We start from the raw sequence: 14,473 nt of genomic DNA on the forward strand, positions 1-14,473 counted from the left end.
CTAAGCACCCAACCTCTAGCTCTGTAGACTGACTCAGGTCAGCCTTTATCTCACAGTGTGGGGAACCAATAGATTTGCACAGGTAAACCTTCCTCACAAGAAGGATTAGCGTTGATTCAGTGCTTCTATGAAAATCCATGAGGGTGCAGCTATTTTTAGTGGCGCTTTCAGAATCATCCCATAGTCATTTGGTCAGTGTACGTGTCTTTTGTCCAGATTCAAAATTTCTGTTTTACCAAAACGAGTAAGTATATGATCACTCAACCTAGATTGGGCTTAAAGTCTGTCATGTTTATGGAGAAGGCAGCTACAAGTATAGCAATGATGTGCACAGCATACCAAGGGCATGTTTAATGTACTATAAAGAACATATCAGTTCAAAATCATTATATCAAAGTGATTATTGCTCACTTTAAACATTTTACCTATTTATTTGACTTAAAAAGTCTGATAGGACCTCTACTTAAAAAAAAAAAAGTCATTCACTCAAAAACATTTACTGAGCCATACCACACATTAGGTACTGCTTGTATTCATTATAATCAATTGCGCCCTGTTTTTATGTTATGTCTTCATAACTTGGTCAATCCCCAAATTAACTTCAAATTAACACGAGGTTGTCTTATGTGTTCAGTGTTCCTGTTCCTCTACAGGGATGTTGATGCATGAAGGCAAGACTAGCACTCATCTTTTCACTCATTAGGACAAAACATTCTTGCTTGCTCTTTTACCACTAGTATTTATCATGACAGTATTATGTTAATTAAAAATGTTTTATTTCTTGATTTTGCTTTCAGCTGTATCAGTGCAAGTCTTCCCAAAACAGAGGCACACTGGCAGGATGTAATAAGGGATTTGGAAATCTTTGAAAATCTTATTCAAGTAAGTCCTGAATTTTCCGTAAACTATCTGATGTAATTGTTGTGGGGTAGTCCTGTCCCTGGGTTTTGCTATCAATCTTAATACAATCTCACTTAAAACAATATTATTTTTTCAGAAATTAGTGGGCCTTGTAGAACCTCAATTGAAATCTTTCACTTACAATTTTTGGATCCTAACTATCTTTAAACTCAATTTATAAAAGGCCCAGCATGAAGAGCTCTCTGTCACAACAGCCCAGAGATTTCCTTCTTCTATTAGAGAAACTAGACATCTTTGGGGCAATAGCAAGAGGAATAGCCTGACCCTGGGAAAGGCTGTCTGTCTGTGGGCTAGAGCAGCGTTTTTCAACCGCTGTTCCGCGGCACACTAGTGTGCCGCGAGATGTTGCCTGGTGTGCCGTAGGTGCAGACAAGACAAGAATTTTATAATTTTTCACTATTTTGTTTACTTAATATTTCATAATAAAGTAATTATAAAATACTTTATTTGTGTTTATTTGATTCCTATTCAAGAGAATTACTTTATATATAGTCAATATAGGCACAGAGTTAAATTTTTTAACATTTTCTAATGGTGGTGTGCCTCGTGATTTTTTTCATGAAACAAGTGTGCCTTTGCCCAAAAAAGGCTGAAAAACACTGGGCTAGAGAAGCCCTCTCCAACCTAATGTCACCCACTGGCCCCATAGCCCTACAGGGTGTAGGGGCGGAGAAGAGGAGCCTCTGACAACTGTGTTTGATGAAGTGTACTCTGTCCCACTGGGTGACGGCAGGGATTGAGGGAGTCCCAGGGGCATGAAGTGAGCCACCCTTCCAAATTAGCACAACAAAAATTCTGAAAACAGAACTTCATTGGAATCAAAGCACACAGGTCAGACCCCACAGGCTAAAACTAATCAAGGTGACTGCAGGCTAAATTAGAACATTTAAATAGGACCAAGGTCTCCTAATGTAATGGCTAAAGTACCTGAATACAATTGAAATTCACTCAACATTTTGAGAATCAGGAAAAATTACAATTTGAGTGAAAAAAAGATAATCAACACATTCTGAAACTGACATGAATTAGATGTCAGAATTACTGTATCACACAAGGATTTTCAAGCAACATCATAAAATTGCAGCCATAAGCAATTACAGATATTCTTGAAACAACTGAAAAAATAAGTTTTGGCTCCGAAACCGGTTTGGCTCAGTGGATAGAGCATCAGCCTGAGGACTAAAAGTTTCCAGGTTCAATTCCTGTCAAAGGCATATACCTTGGTTGTGGGCACATCCCCAGGAGGGGGTGTGCAAGAGGCAGCTGATAGATGATTCTGTCTCATCGATGGTTCTAACTCTCTATCCCTCTCTCTTCCTCTCTGTAAAAAAAAAAAACACAATAAAATATATTTTTAAAAAATCAGTTTTGGCAGAGTAATATGTTATATAAAAGGAACCAAATAGAAATTACAGAAATGAAAATATAATAACTGAAATACAAAACACTGATACAATTGCACAGAACAACACACACACACACACACACACACACACACACACATGCACACACACTTTACTGCACATAAATATGGTGAAATCTGAACAAGGTGAGTGAATTGGATCAATGTAATTTTCTGGTTGTATTCTTGTACTGTGGTTATGCAGTATATTACCATTGGGGGGAAATGGTGAAGGATATACAGGCTCTCACTGTAATTTCTCTTATAATTATATACAAGTCTAAAATTATCTCAAATAATTTAATTTAAAAAGCTTAATTTAATATTGTCCGTAGGTTGTTCTCATATCTAAAGCAGTGCATAATTTTTTATATTATCTACTTTTTTCCCCTTTCAGTCTATACATATTGATGCCACTTTATATACTGAAAGTGATGTTCAGGTGAGTATAGTTTTTATTTCAAAATTGCTATTTTTTCCAGTTTTCAAACTGTAAGAAATATATTTTTATAAATTTACTAAAATATGTAGTTTTAAAATCTAAATTTTGTGTGTTTTCTTATATAATCAATAAATTTTTATAAGTAATTGTTGAGATTGTGGGGCTTTGGAACAAAGAACCACATAGATGCTTTTTTGGTACAATATATAAAAGCCTTTTCCATCAATGTCAAACAAAATATATCATATAATTTTGTGATGCAATTAAATGCAAGAATCAGGTTAACTGATTTAATTTAAAAGTATCCAACATATCAGTTGCTTTAGTGCTGTAGTATATTACCATCGTTAGTCATATTTTCTACAAATCGCTTAAATGCATTTTTGACCCACATTTTGCATGAATCTCTACAATAGTCAGAAAAGGATTCTGGCTGGTTTCTTTCTGAGAAAAGAAACAAACACAACACAGAAAACCTATCAGAATTAAAAAATAATATTGAATTTGTTACATAAATACTCTGGTATTGTCCAAAGCATATATGACTTCAGGCATGTTGCTGTTCCTTTTCTTGATTGGTTACTAAAAATCAAGAAACAATCCTTGACTTCTTCACCTCATGGAAAACAAACTATGTCATGTATTGCTCAGAATAGTGAGTCCTTTTTGTTATTTCTCAATTAGAACTTCCCTGAAATAGAAGGGTTTGCCCTCTCCAGGACTTTCTAAGTACTATTGGAAAGAAGCCATAGCCAAAAACTAGGAAAAATAGATATTCACTGACCATTTAGATAGTGCAGTGCTCACAAAAATTGTCTCCCTCCTTTGACTTCAGCATGCTTTCCATTTTTTTTTGCATTTATTCAAAGTAGACAGTAGTCACAGCATCCTGAAGTTGCTTTTTTATTTTTTATTTTTTATTTATTTATTTATTTTTTTTTTACAGAGAGGAAGGGAGAGGGATAGAGAGCTAGAAACGTCGATGAGAGAGAAACATCGACCAGCTGCCTCTTGCACACCCCCTACCGGGGATGTGCCCGCAACCAATGTACATACCCTTGACCGGAATCGAACCTGGGACCTTTCAGTCCGCAGACCAATGCTCTACCACTGAGCCAAACCGGTTTCAGCATCAATCTCTGAATTTAAGTTGTATAAAGTGGTCTCTTTCCCAAAATATCTTAATGCACTGTATTCACCCTTCTTATGATGATGTGAGATATACAGTGCCTCTGTGATCAGATGAAGTGAAGAAATTGAGTGTTATTAGGCTACTTTTTACCTTCTGACGACATGTCAGGAGGATCATAGAGCCATACCCTATGAATTGTTTTTTCCTGGAATTTCCCATTTAATATTTTCAGACTGTGATTGGCCACGGGTAACTGAAACCATGGAAATCAAAACCACCAATAAAGGAATGACTATTGTGTTGCCAGTGCCAGGCACATGAGTGTGTTTTTCTTCCATTCACCTGTGCAGTAAGCATTGTTCAGGGCCTGCAAGATCCCAGCACTGGGCAGCTCATGGAGTCAAGCATCACATAGGCAAATCCCCAGGTGTTCATTAAATGCCTCTTTTCTTTTAAGTTTAGGTTTTTGTTTAGGTAGAAAACATATTTTTGTGGTACCTAGAAGGTACTTTAAAAAAAAATACTTTATTGATTTTTCACAGAGAGGAAGAGATAGGGATAGAGCATTAGAAACATCGATGAGAGAGAAACATGGATCAACTGCCTCTTGTACACCCCCTACTGGGGATGTGCCCGCAACCAAGGTACATGCCCTTTACCGGAATAGAACCTGGGACCTTTCAGTCCACAGGCCTACACTCTATCCACTGAGCCAAACCAGTTTCGGCTAGAAGGTACCTTTCTGATTTGGCCAACCAGGTACTATCCCTGCTTTGGTTTTTCTAACAAATTTCCTGGAATCCCATCTGCCTCTGAAACTTGGGAACTTGCAGGAATAGCATGATTGACAGCTACTACTATTTCAAATGTTAACAGTACCACCTGATCCTAAAAGTTCTTTCACTGTAGATATTAGTGTTTTCAAAGTCTCAGACAGTATTCTCACCCTGCTACACAGAGGAACTGTGCTCAGTGAGTAAAGGTGGCCTAGGATTTCCATGTTTTCCAGTTTCATTCTTTCTTCTGCACAATATCACCATACTCCTTGATTGCTTTGTTAGCAGTTTGCTTTGGTTTCAATTTCAGTGCTAAAAAAAAAAAAATCAAGCTGCTTCCTATGTAAAAAAAAAAAAATAGGGGTATTGTGTTTCTTCATGAAATATTTGGATTGACTTTTTATAAAAATCAAAGTTGTATCTATGTGAAAATGAAAAATGGAAAAATAATGTGTTTCTCAAAGTGGTTCTTTGTAACTCTATTTTCAGCCCAATTGCAAAGTCACAGCGATGAAGTGCTTTCTCCTGGAGTTATGTGTTATTTGGCAGGAGTCAAATAACGACATTAGAGAGGTGATAGGAAACATTGTCTTCTTAGCAAACTCCAGTTTACCATCTAATGGGGTGAGTTACTAATAGTCGTACAATTAAGGCAGATGCTTCTGGCTTGACTGGGGGAAGTCATGAGCTGGATAGAATGGACAAGCAGTCCTTCCGAAGGGAGCGGGAGTTAATTCCCGTGGAGAGGCATCCAGGATGGCAGCATCACTAGGGTGCACACAATCCTAAACTGCTCATTGACTTATTCATTCAAAACATGCATGCTGCATGGTGCCAGGCAGTGTGCTTCGATGCTAGAATTACAGTGGTGAACCAGTCAAGTCACTGGTTTTTATCAGCAGGTGCAGCAGCTAGACATTATTCCACATAATTAGGGGTTTGGCATGAATACTAGTAACCCATGTTTATTGGATTATTACTCCACCAGACACGATCTTCAGGGGTTAATCATCGAGTCCTTCCAATAAATCTATGAGATAGTTATCCTTGTTTGTTTCAATGTTGAAGAAATTGGAGCACTGAGAGCTTGAATTACTTCTTCCAATTCATGCAGCTAAGAAAACAGGGAGCCAGGATTCAGACCCGAGCAGTTTCATGTCAGAGTCTGTCTTCTTATAAGTGCTGTAAAAGGATAATAGTAAAAATATGAACAATTTGAGTATTAAATATGAATAATTTAGGCTATCTCAGGCAACATAAGCAATATGGGGTTCCAGGAAGGCAAACACTGGGGAGATCAGAAGATACAACAGATTATGGCTGGAAGATCAGAAGGTACAACAGATTATGGTTCTCATGGCAAAACGCTAGTGGCCAAAGCAAAGCGGATAGAAAGTTTTATGAACAAAGAAGACATAATAAATAAATAAATAAATAAATAAATAAATAAATAAATACTTTTTGAGCCCTATTGTAGGCCTTCAGGAAAATATAATAGAAGTGAAAAAACACATATGGGTTCTGCTCTTAAGGAGCGGGGAAGCATAAGTAAATTGATCAATAAGCAAATGAATACATCAGTTACTCACTAAATCCAATGGCCAAAAAGAAGGCAGCTAAAGGCACTGGGATTCTACTTTAGAGAAGGCTTGCCTACCAAGCTGACATTTGGCAAAGGTGTAAGGGAATGAGCATTAAATCCATTAAGGATACTTAGGGATGTATGTTCAGGCGGAGGGAACTCTAAGTGCAAAGAGCCTAAGCTTGTGTGGTTGGACACCTTGGATTTTTCCCTAGGAATTCCAGGCTGCTTTAAGTCTTTACTTAAATGTCACCTTCTTGGTGATGTCACCACTTTACAGTTTGCAGTCCATATCTATGTCAGCATGTTATGTCCCCTTCTCTGCATGTACTACTCTCTCACATACTGTGCATTTTACTTAATGAATATTGTCTGCTTTCCTCCACTTGAATGTCCGTTTCAAGGGGGCAGGTTTTGTGTGTTTTTTGTTTGTTTGTTTGTTTTTCAGTGGTGGATCCCAACTCCCAGAACAATATACTTCCTGCTCAATATATTTATGAACAGAATATGTTAATGTTTAAAATAGTCCTGCGATGTGTCACTTCTATCTTATTGGTAGAAAGACTGAGTCATACAACAAATAATTCATAACAATATCAATGGTCAGCTCTTTTATGCAATGCTCATAGTCTCTCTCATCATGGCATAGTGTGGCACACGTAGGGGAAAGAGTGGGTGGAACTGCACAGTCAAAATACCTGGATGTGGAGAATTTCACTGATTATGTCAACTGAGCTGTGTCATTTAATGCCTCTGCTTTCCTATCTGACATGATTATTTTTGGGATTGAATCAGTCAGCGTTATATGGAATATGACAGTGCCTGGCATAGAATCTGTGCTTGATGAATACTGGTGAATCTGAATTTCAAGAGCTTAATGGATATCGAATCTAATTTTGTTTTTTGCTGGTAGAGCTTTCATGGTTCAGCTGATCTCAAAAAGTGTATTTATGACTGCTACATTTGAAATATTTTAGTTCTCTGTGAAACTATGTTTGAATTACAAGGATTTGTGGTATTCACCTAAATAGTTCAATTCAACCAGCAATGATTTCATGAATACTATGTGTACAGCCCTGTGCTAAATACTAGGGAAACAAAATTTCATGGCTGTGCTATCCTGGAAGCATTTAAGAATAGTGATGTAAAAAGCATAAAACTCCCTAATGTCATTGTCATATACGATGCGCTGTAAGGAAGAATCCAAACCAGGCATCCTGATGGGACATTTAGGCTAATCATGGGAGCTCACAGGTTTGGGAAAAACTTCCTAATCCAGACAGTGTGTAATCTCAGCTGAAATAAGAAGTATTGAACAGAGAGAGAAGCAGAGGCAGTGAGGCATCTAATAGCATGGCCTGCATGGGGATAAAAGTGTGAGCTCAGTGTTCCTAGGGCAAAATGTTTGAGACAGTGGGGAGAGGTGCGAGAAATAGGTAAGGCGGGCCTGTGTGCCATGCTGGGAGGCATGGACTTCATTCGAGGGTCTATGAGCAGAAACCATTGAGGGCTCGAAGTAGAGAGTCCATAGTCTGATAGACATGGCTTACTTTTGTCAAAGTCATTAATCCATTATAAAAATAAGCCCACATCAAATGTCTCAGTTCTTTCTAATATGATATTAACTTGCTCAAGTTTTCACGTCTCACGACCTCACTGTATGATTTGAGTGATGTTATATTCCCAGGAAAGAAATACACCAGACTTTCCATTCTAATCCTTTCTATTTATTTTGCAGACTATAACTGAATCTGGATGCAAGGAATGTGAGGAACTGGAGGAAAAAAATGTAAAAGAATTTTTGCGAAGTTTTGTAAATATTGTGCAAATGTTCATCAACACTTCCTGATTGCAGTGATCCTCTTTAGCATTTCTGTTATTTACAAACACTTTTCCATTGCTCAGAGGCACCGAAACACTTTGCATTTCCAGTGTGCTACCAAAGCAAGTTTTTCTAGCAAGAAGATGATCAGGATCTTGCATCAGTTGAACTCTTAGAAATGAAGGCAGAAAAATGGCATTGAGTAACCTGATGTAAATGAACATTTCTTTTTAATTTATTGTTGAAATTGTACATATTGTAAATTGTTGAATAAAATTATGTACATATTTTATCCTTTGAAATTGCACTGATGTTTTACTTCTTATAAGAAAATAAGGGCCTAAACCGGTTTGGCTCAGCGGTAGAGCGTCGGTCTGCGGACTGAAAGGTCCCAGGTTCGATTCCGGTCAAGGGCATGTACGTTGGTTGCGGGCACATCCCCGGTAGGGGGTGTGCAAGAGGCAGCTGGTCGATGTTTCTCTCTCATTGACGTTTCTAGCTCTCTATCACTCTTCCTTCCTCTCTGTAAAAAATCAATAAAATATATTAAAAAAAAAAAGAAAAAAAAAAAGAAAGAAAATAAGGGACGTTTGTTAAGGGTGATAATCAAATTATTTAACAACTGCTGGGTCTGGGACCACTGACTACCAGTCTTCATTTACTTCTCAGCTCGGTGTGGCCCCCAGAGGGAGAATTGGCTGACTGTCAACAAGATAGCAGGAACTAGGTGCTAAATCAGGGATTTCCTCTGTAATTTGGTTATTAACATATAAAGAATTGTTATGAAAGAAAGAAATCACAACTTCCTGGCATGTACCAGTAATGTGGCAATAAAACCTTCACTGAGAGGTAGAATGGTATGTAGAAAGTGAATTGTTGCAATGATACTTTATTTCATGCTTTCCCAAGTACAGGTATGTAGGAACCCCTTTCATGTCCCACGTGGTTCAGGGTTCCTGTTCAGGGTTTGGGTTTTGGAGAAGGCCGCACACAAATGAAAAGAGACTAGAAAAGTATTAATTTGGAGATAGTGAGGGCCAGGTGGAAGCCCACCTCTAGTGGGAGGACTATCCACTGATCTGGCGTTGCTACCCCTTTTACTGAGATTATGGGAAATACCCATAGCCCTTAGGCAGGAAATTCCAATAACAGAAATTTACATAAGACAACAGAGATGGAGGCTTCTTTAGCTAACAATGTTTCAACTAAGCAGTGAGCGAACTAGCTCTGACCTTTCAGAGCAATGAAGGTTGTTGACAATGATCAGTTTCCGGCACAGGTACTTTATTTTCAGTGTTTTTTTGTTTTGTTTGTTTGTTTTGTGTGTGTGTGTGTGTGTGTGTGTGTGTGTTATATTTGAATAATTAACTGACTTGTTAGAGCCAAAACTTTCTGTCATAAATTAATTATTTATATAGCTTTACAATATACTAAGATTTGTAAGCTCTCTTTTAGTGAACTATGACTTAAATGTTCTTGTCTCATCACAAATTTCTTTCAACTCAATTCACTTCTGACTCTTCACTGAGAGACCATAGGGTAGGAATTGATCTTCTATAGATTTGTTTTCTCTCCATTGCACAGTAAAAACTGGTTCTCTATTTCAACATTCTTTTGTCACCCAGTGCACCATCCATGCTCATGTAGTTCATCAATATACACTTCACATTTTCTTTCAAGATAGTTTTGGAGAAATCTGTATCCTATTTGACCTTCAGAGTTATGTGTTGGCTCTCAGTTTCTCTTTGATCTCAGTCCAGACAAATAGTACTTGGAAGCCACACTTTAAAGTTTAGGGGTTGGGATGGTGGCAGTTGTTTGTTGCTTGTTTTTGTTTGTTTTGATTCATCTGAAATGAAATTTTTAAAATTTATCTTTTGTTTGCCTCTCCCCCCTAGATTTCTGTTGATAAAAGGTAGGGAAAATGCACCATTTAAACTTTAAGTTTCTAATTCAATCCTTAAAGTTAGCCTTCCTTCAGTGTTTGCTGAGATGGGGGAAGGAAAATCATAGCAGTAGTCACATTACCAATAATAGCAATGGATATTATAGTGACCAAATATCCACTCTGGTGTATAAATAGGCAAGTGGGTTTAAAATTTGGCACTTTTTAGTCCTCAAAAGTAGGATTCCTCCCCATTAGTAACTTAACATGGATCTTAAGAAACCCAAAGCAGCCCAGGCTCTGGCCAGAGCTAGGGCAGGAGGCAACCAATCAATATGTTTCTCTCACATTAGTGTTTCTCTCTGTTTTCCCCTCTCTCTTCACTCTTCCTAAAAGTCAATGGAAAAATATTCTCAGGTGACAACAACAACAAAAAAAATTATGCAGAGAGAGAAGCCGAAAGCATAAATATGCAACTTCTTAAAACACTCTTAGCTAACTTAAGAACAAAATAACAATGTAAAACATTACCTTTTACTTTTCATTTCTATATTCTTAACAAAATCAGTCTTTCATTTTTATTTCAAAGTTTTTCCTTCTTGAGTTGTCCTCCGCAATTAACCAGTCAAATGATATTTACCTGAACAAAGACACTGTGTTCCTGGCTCACCTACTGCCCTAATTGCTGAAAGTGTTCACTGAATATCATATAATAAAGCACACATCTGTAGGCTTAGAACCTCACATAGTAAAGATAAAGCTAATAAAGGTAAGGTTTACAGTCCAAAGTACTATTGATGACTTAAAATCTCATCTTTTCTTCATTGCAGAGACAGAAAAAGATATATGAGAAAATATTATTTCTAACCTCTCCCAGAATAAGCAAAGAGGACTAGAAGGCAGAGGACATGGAAGTGCAAACAGGAACAAGACAGAATTGGTGAGCACAGGGATTTTTAAAACCCAGTCACAGGTCTAGTTTTATATACTCTCATTCTTTATCCTAGAACAGAGATTCAATGGAATTACTTTGTTTTGCTGCTTTTGTGCAAGGAGCTTTTATTTTGATGTGTTACTGTTTATGGCCATCAAATTTAATGGCTCATAGGTGAAACTGACGTACACAATAATAAAATCAAGCAATAATTTTTAAACCAAGTAATATTCTCCTCCCAAAACACAGACATACTAGCAAATGCATTTCTGTTCCTTCATCTGTGTTATATCAGGCTTTGTGTAAGCTTTCTGCATTCATGTGTGAGTCACAGTTAGCAGATGCATACCATGTATAAACATTTTGCCCAGGGGAAAATTCCATTTCCACAGAGATTTAGTTCCAAGCTTCTGAGTGTGTCTTATGGATGAATTTTTGTTTTGACTAAGGAATTTATTATGCAAGGTAAAATTTAGCTTCATTGAAAAGCCCCCAATTGTATAATCTATCTGATGCAACACAGAAGAAAAATTAATGAATCATTAATGAAGAGTCATGATATTTTACTTCTTCAGTCCCAGACTTCAAAATAAGCTTGAGAGGAATTGCAGAGGAACTCATTACACAGAAGCAGAATTGAGAATTGCTCATTCAGTTTTTAGAACCTTGTCAACACTTCCTGAATGTTATCAGTACCTGAAATGTTATAAAAAAAAAATCACCTACAGGTGGTTCATCATCATCATTGTCACTGTTTCTTTCAGTAAGGAATTCACTCCTTCGGGTATATTGTAATCCATTTTGTTGAAAACCTACTGTGTGAGCATAATGCCAGGTGCTGCAGTTACAGCTGGGAATAAGGCAGTGGTAGTCTCAGACTTCATGTAGTTTATGTTCTAGCAAGAAAGGCATATGACCCAATTAATCACTTGAGTGCTCATTCAGTTATACCAATTCTATGAAGGGCTCCAGCAGAGCATATACAGGGATTGGTTCAAGAGAGAGCTTCTTTGCAACAGTGGCATCTGAATTTGACTATAAATTCCAATTAGGAATTATTTGGAGCAGGGGAGGAGTGGGAAGGAGCATTTGGAGAAACAGCCTGCCAAAACCTGGGCCAGGAAGGATTATGGCATGTTCAAAAAGTGGCAGGAAGGCCAGAGTCACTAGGCTCAGAGAAAGCATTGTTATTTCAGTTTATTTGCTGGCAAATGAAGTATCATCTGATGGGATGGGCTCTGGTAAGGATTTTTCTTTATATTCCAAGAGAAAGGGTCTTTTATTCTGACATGTAAAAAAATAATACATGTTTCTAGTATCCAAAGAAGAGTAGAAGTAAAAACCTCCTGACTACTGAATCCCACCCAAGGTAAAAACATATTTCTGATAACATCATTTTACAGGGGCCTTATTATTGCAGTCATTTAATGAATTCCTTGTAACACTTACTGGAGAGTGATTCATTGACTGTCAACTACAACAAACCTGTTTACTGTTCATGAGGATCAACACATAAGCTTAGAGTTGGGTTCTGCAATAGTCAAAATTGAGCTGTGGTCTACATCTTAACACAGGGAAGGCTTCTTGTAAGAAGGATTTTTAAAATCACATTTTAATGAGAACCATGTGATGTAATGGAGACAGGTCCTTCTCATCCAGAAAAATAGGGGAGAGGAAGGGTCCAGGATATGTGTAAATGATACACTCTGCTGACTGGTGATGGGCATGTTTCAAACCAGACACGGAAAGAAGCAAGATAGATGTGGTGGGGTGGAGAGAAAGTGCAGTTATACTCCATGAAGTCAGGAACTCATGGGATCAGGGTGTGGAGTGGCTTAGAAGAAGCAAAGCCTGGTGCATTTAAGGAGAGGATGAGAAAGGAGCAGTATTTCTGAATAAGTGACAGTGAGGAGCTTAAAGGTGAGGCTAGAAAGTTGGTGCAGTGATGGTCCCACTCAACAAGTACTCTCTTTTTAAGGGTATTAAAGATCATGATCATCAGCCACATTCGGCTTCCTGAGTTGATTTAATAACACCAGAGCTCTCAAGGTGGCTCTCCGAGGACACACCAGGCTGATGGAAATAATAACCCTCTTGCACTTTTATGGTTCTTTAATGTTCACAAAGCACTTTCACCTGTATTATTATTTTATCTTATAAGAGGTTCTGTCCCTCATGGGTATTGATGAGAAGAGATGCAGAGCCTGCCAAACATTTTGCTTAAGTTACTGATGTGTAAAAAAAGAAAAAGGAGAAAAATCACCTGAAACTTTTGTCCATGTTCAGCTGGGTATTTATTCTATGCCCTATTGCCTTTTATATTTTCTGTCAAATAAAGCATGAACATAATACTTGGGGTGGAAAATTGTTTGTAGTTAAAGAAATCAAAATACAGTTTAAGCACATATTTTTATCCCATATTTTGATTCTTTTACTTCACACAATTTTATTCGGGTGTTTTGTTTGTTTTGCCCAGATGGCAAACACACCATTAAGTTTATCCAGCCTGAATTAATTATCTTTTTATAGAAAAAGAAAATCCTTTCCTTTTGACAAGTAAGATGTTGGTGCTGTTTTTATGAATAAATATAAGCCATTGTTATACACAGCATTATTAATAGCATTGCTTTAAAGACTGCTGCAAACAGAAAGCTAACATGCAGCCACAGGCAGACTTTATCTCCAAGGCCACCATGATGCTATTACCTGCTTTTCAGCTGGGTGGCTTTTGATAGGTGACATGGGCATTGGAAAGGGGATTTTTCTTTGGTAAAGGAAAGTAGGTTTACAGAACAGAGGAACCCTTTACCATGCCCCCCTACCCTCCCCCTCCAAGAGATCTTTTGAACTCTGAACCAGAAAAAGGAAGACAAAGTATAACTAACCCTTGTCGCCACCATGATATATTTTCTCTTAGAGACACTTGTTTGGGCTTCAGACTCTCCCTGGTTGAAGGAACCTGGTTTCCCATGAAGCCACATGGGTTTTTTGTTGTTTGTTTGTTTGTTTTCAGCAGAGCTGACTTGTCCCTAAGGATTCATTTCATTCCTTCGTCATCTTTATTTCCAAAATCAAATATAAAATGTGCCCAAAGGAATGAGTATTTGCAAATAGTGTTGTTCTGAAGTCTGGCTGTGGGAGCCTCAAGTGCAGGCTTTAAGGGGGTGCATTGTCTATAGAGAACTGAAAAACAATAGTAGAATTGTACACTTGAAACCTATGTAATTATATTAATCATTGTAACCCCATTAAATTTTAAAATTTAATAAAATTTTTCAAAACCTGATTGAAAGTCTGTTTGCTTTTATGGATTTTAAATGATGAAAGTGGTAAAATACAGACAGCCCCGATTTCCTGATTTATAATAGTTCAGCTTAATGATTTTTTAAAAATTTTTATGATGGCATGAAAGTGATAAGCACTCAAGTAGAAGCCACACTTCAAATTGTGAATTCTGTTCCTTTTCCAGGTTAGCGATATACACCAGAATATTTTCATGATGTTGGACAGGGATGTATTTTTTGCCTTTGAAATTCTTTATACTGCTTTGATTTCTCTGTCATCTTAACACCTCTCA

The 14,473-nt window shown here is 37.4% G+C and overlaps 1 protein-coding gene across 6 annotated transcripts in view; it reads left to right on the forward strand.

Annotated features, from left to right (window-relative positions):
- The window catches only part of IL15 (interleukin 15), a 60,059-nt gene extending 51,680 nt beyond the window's left edge, over positions 1-8,379 (forward strand). For all 6 annotated transcript variants that reach the window (XM_084884277.1, XM_084884274.1, XM_084884276.1 and 3 more), the window contains 4 exons: positions 798-882; positions 2,721-2,765; positions 5,163-5,297; positions 7,994-8,379. In XM_084884277.1, coding sequence (XP_084740403.1) covers positions 798-882; positions 2,721-2,765; positions 5,163-5,297; positions 7,994-8,104 — 376 coding nt within the window. In that variant the 3' untranslated portion in view covers positions 8,105-8,379. The remainder of the gene's footprint in view (positions 1-797; positions 883-2,720; positions 2,766-5,162; positions 5,298-7,993) is intronic.
- The last annotated feature ends 6,094 nt before the right edge of the window (positions 8,380-14,473 follow it).

Source organism: Pipistrellus hanaki (assembly GCF_964339955.1).
Source record: "Pipistrellus hanaki genome assembly, chromosome: 5".
In the NCBI taxonomy this organism is placed as follows: domain Eukaryota; kingdom Metazoa; phylum Chordata; class Mammalia; order Chiroptera; family Vespertilionidae; genus Pipistrellus; species Pipistrellus hanaki.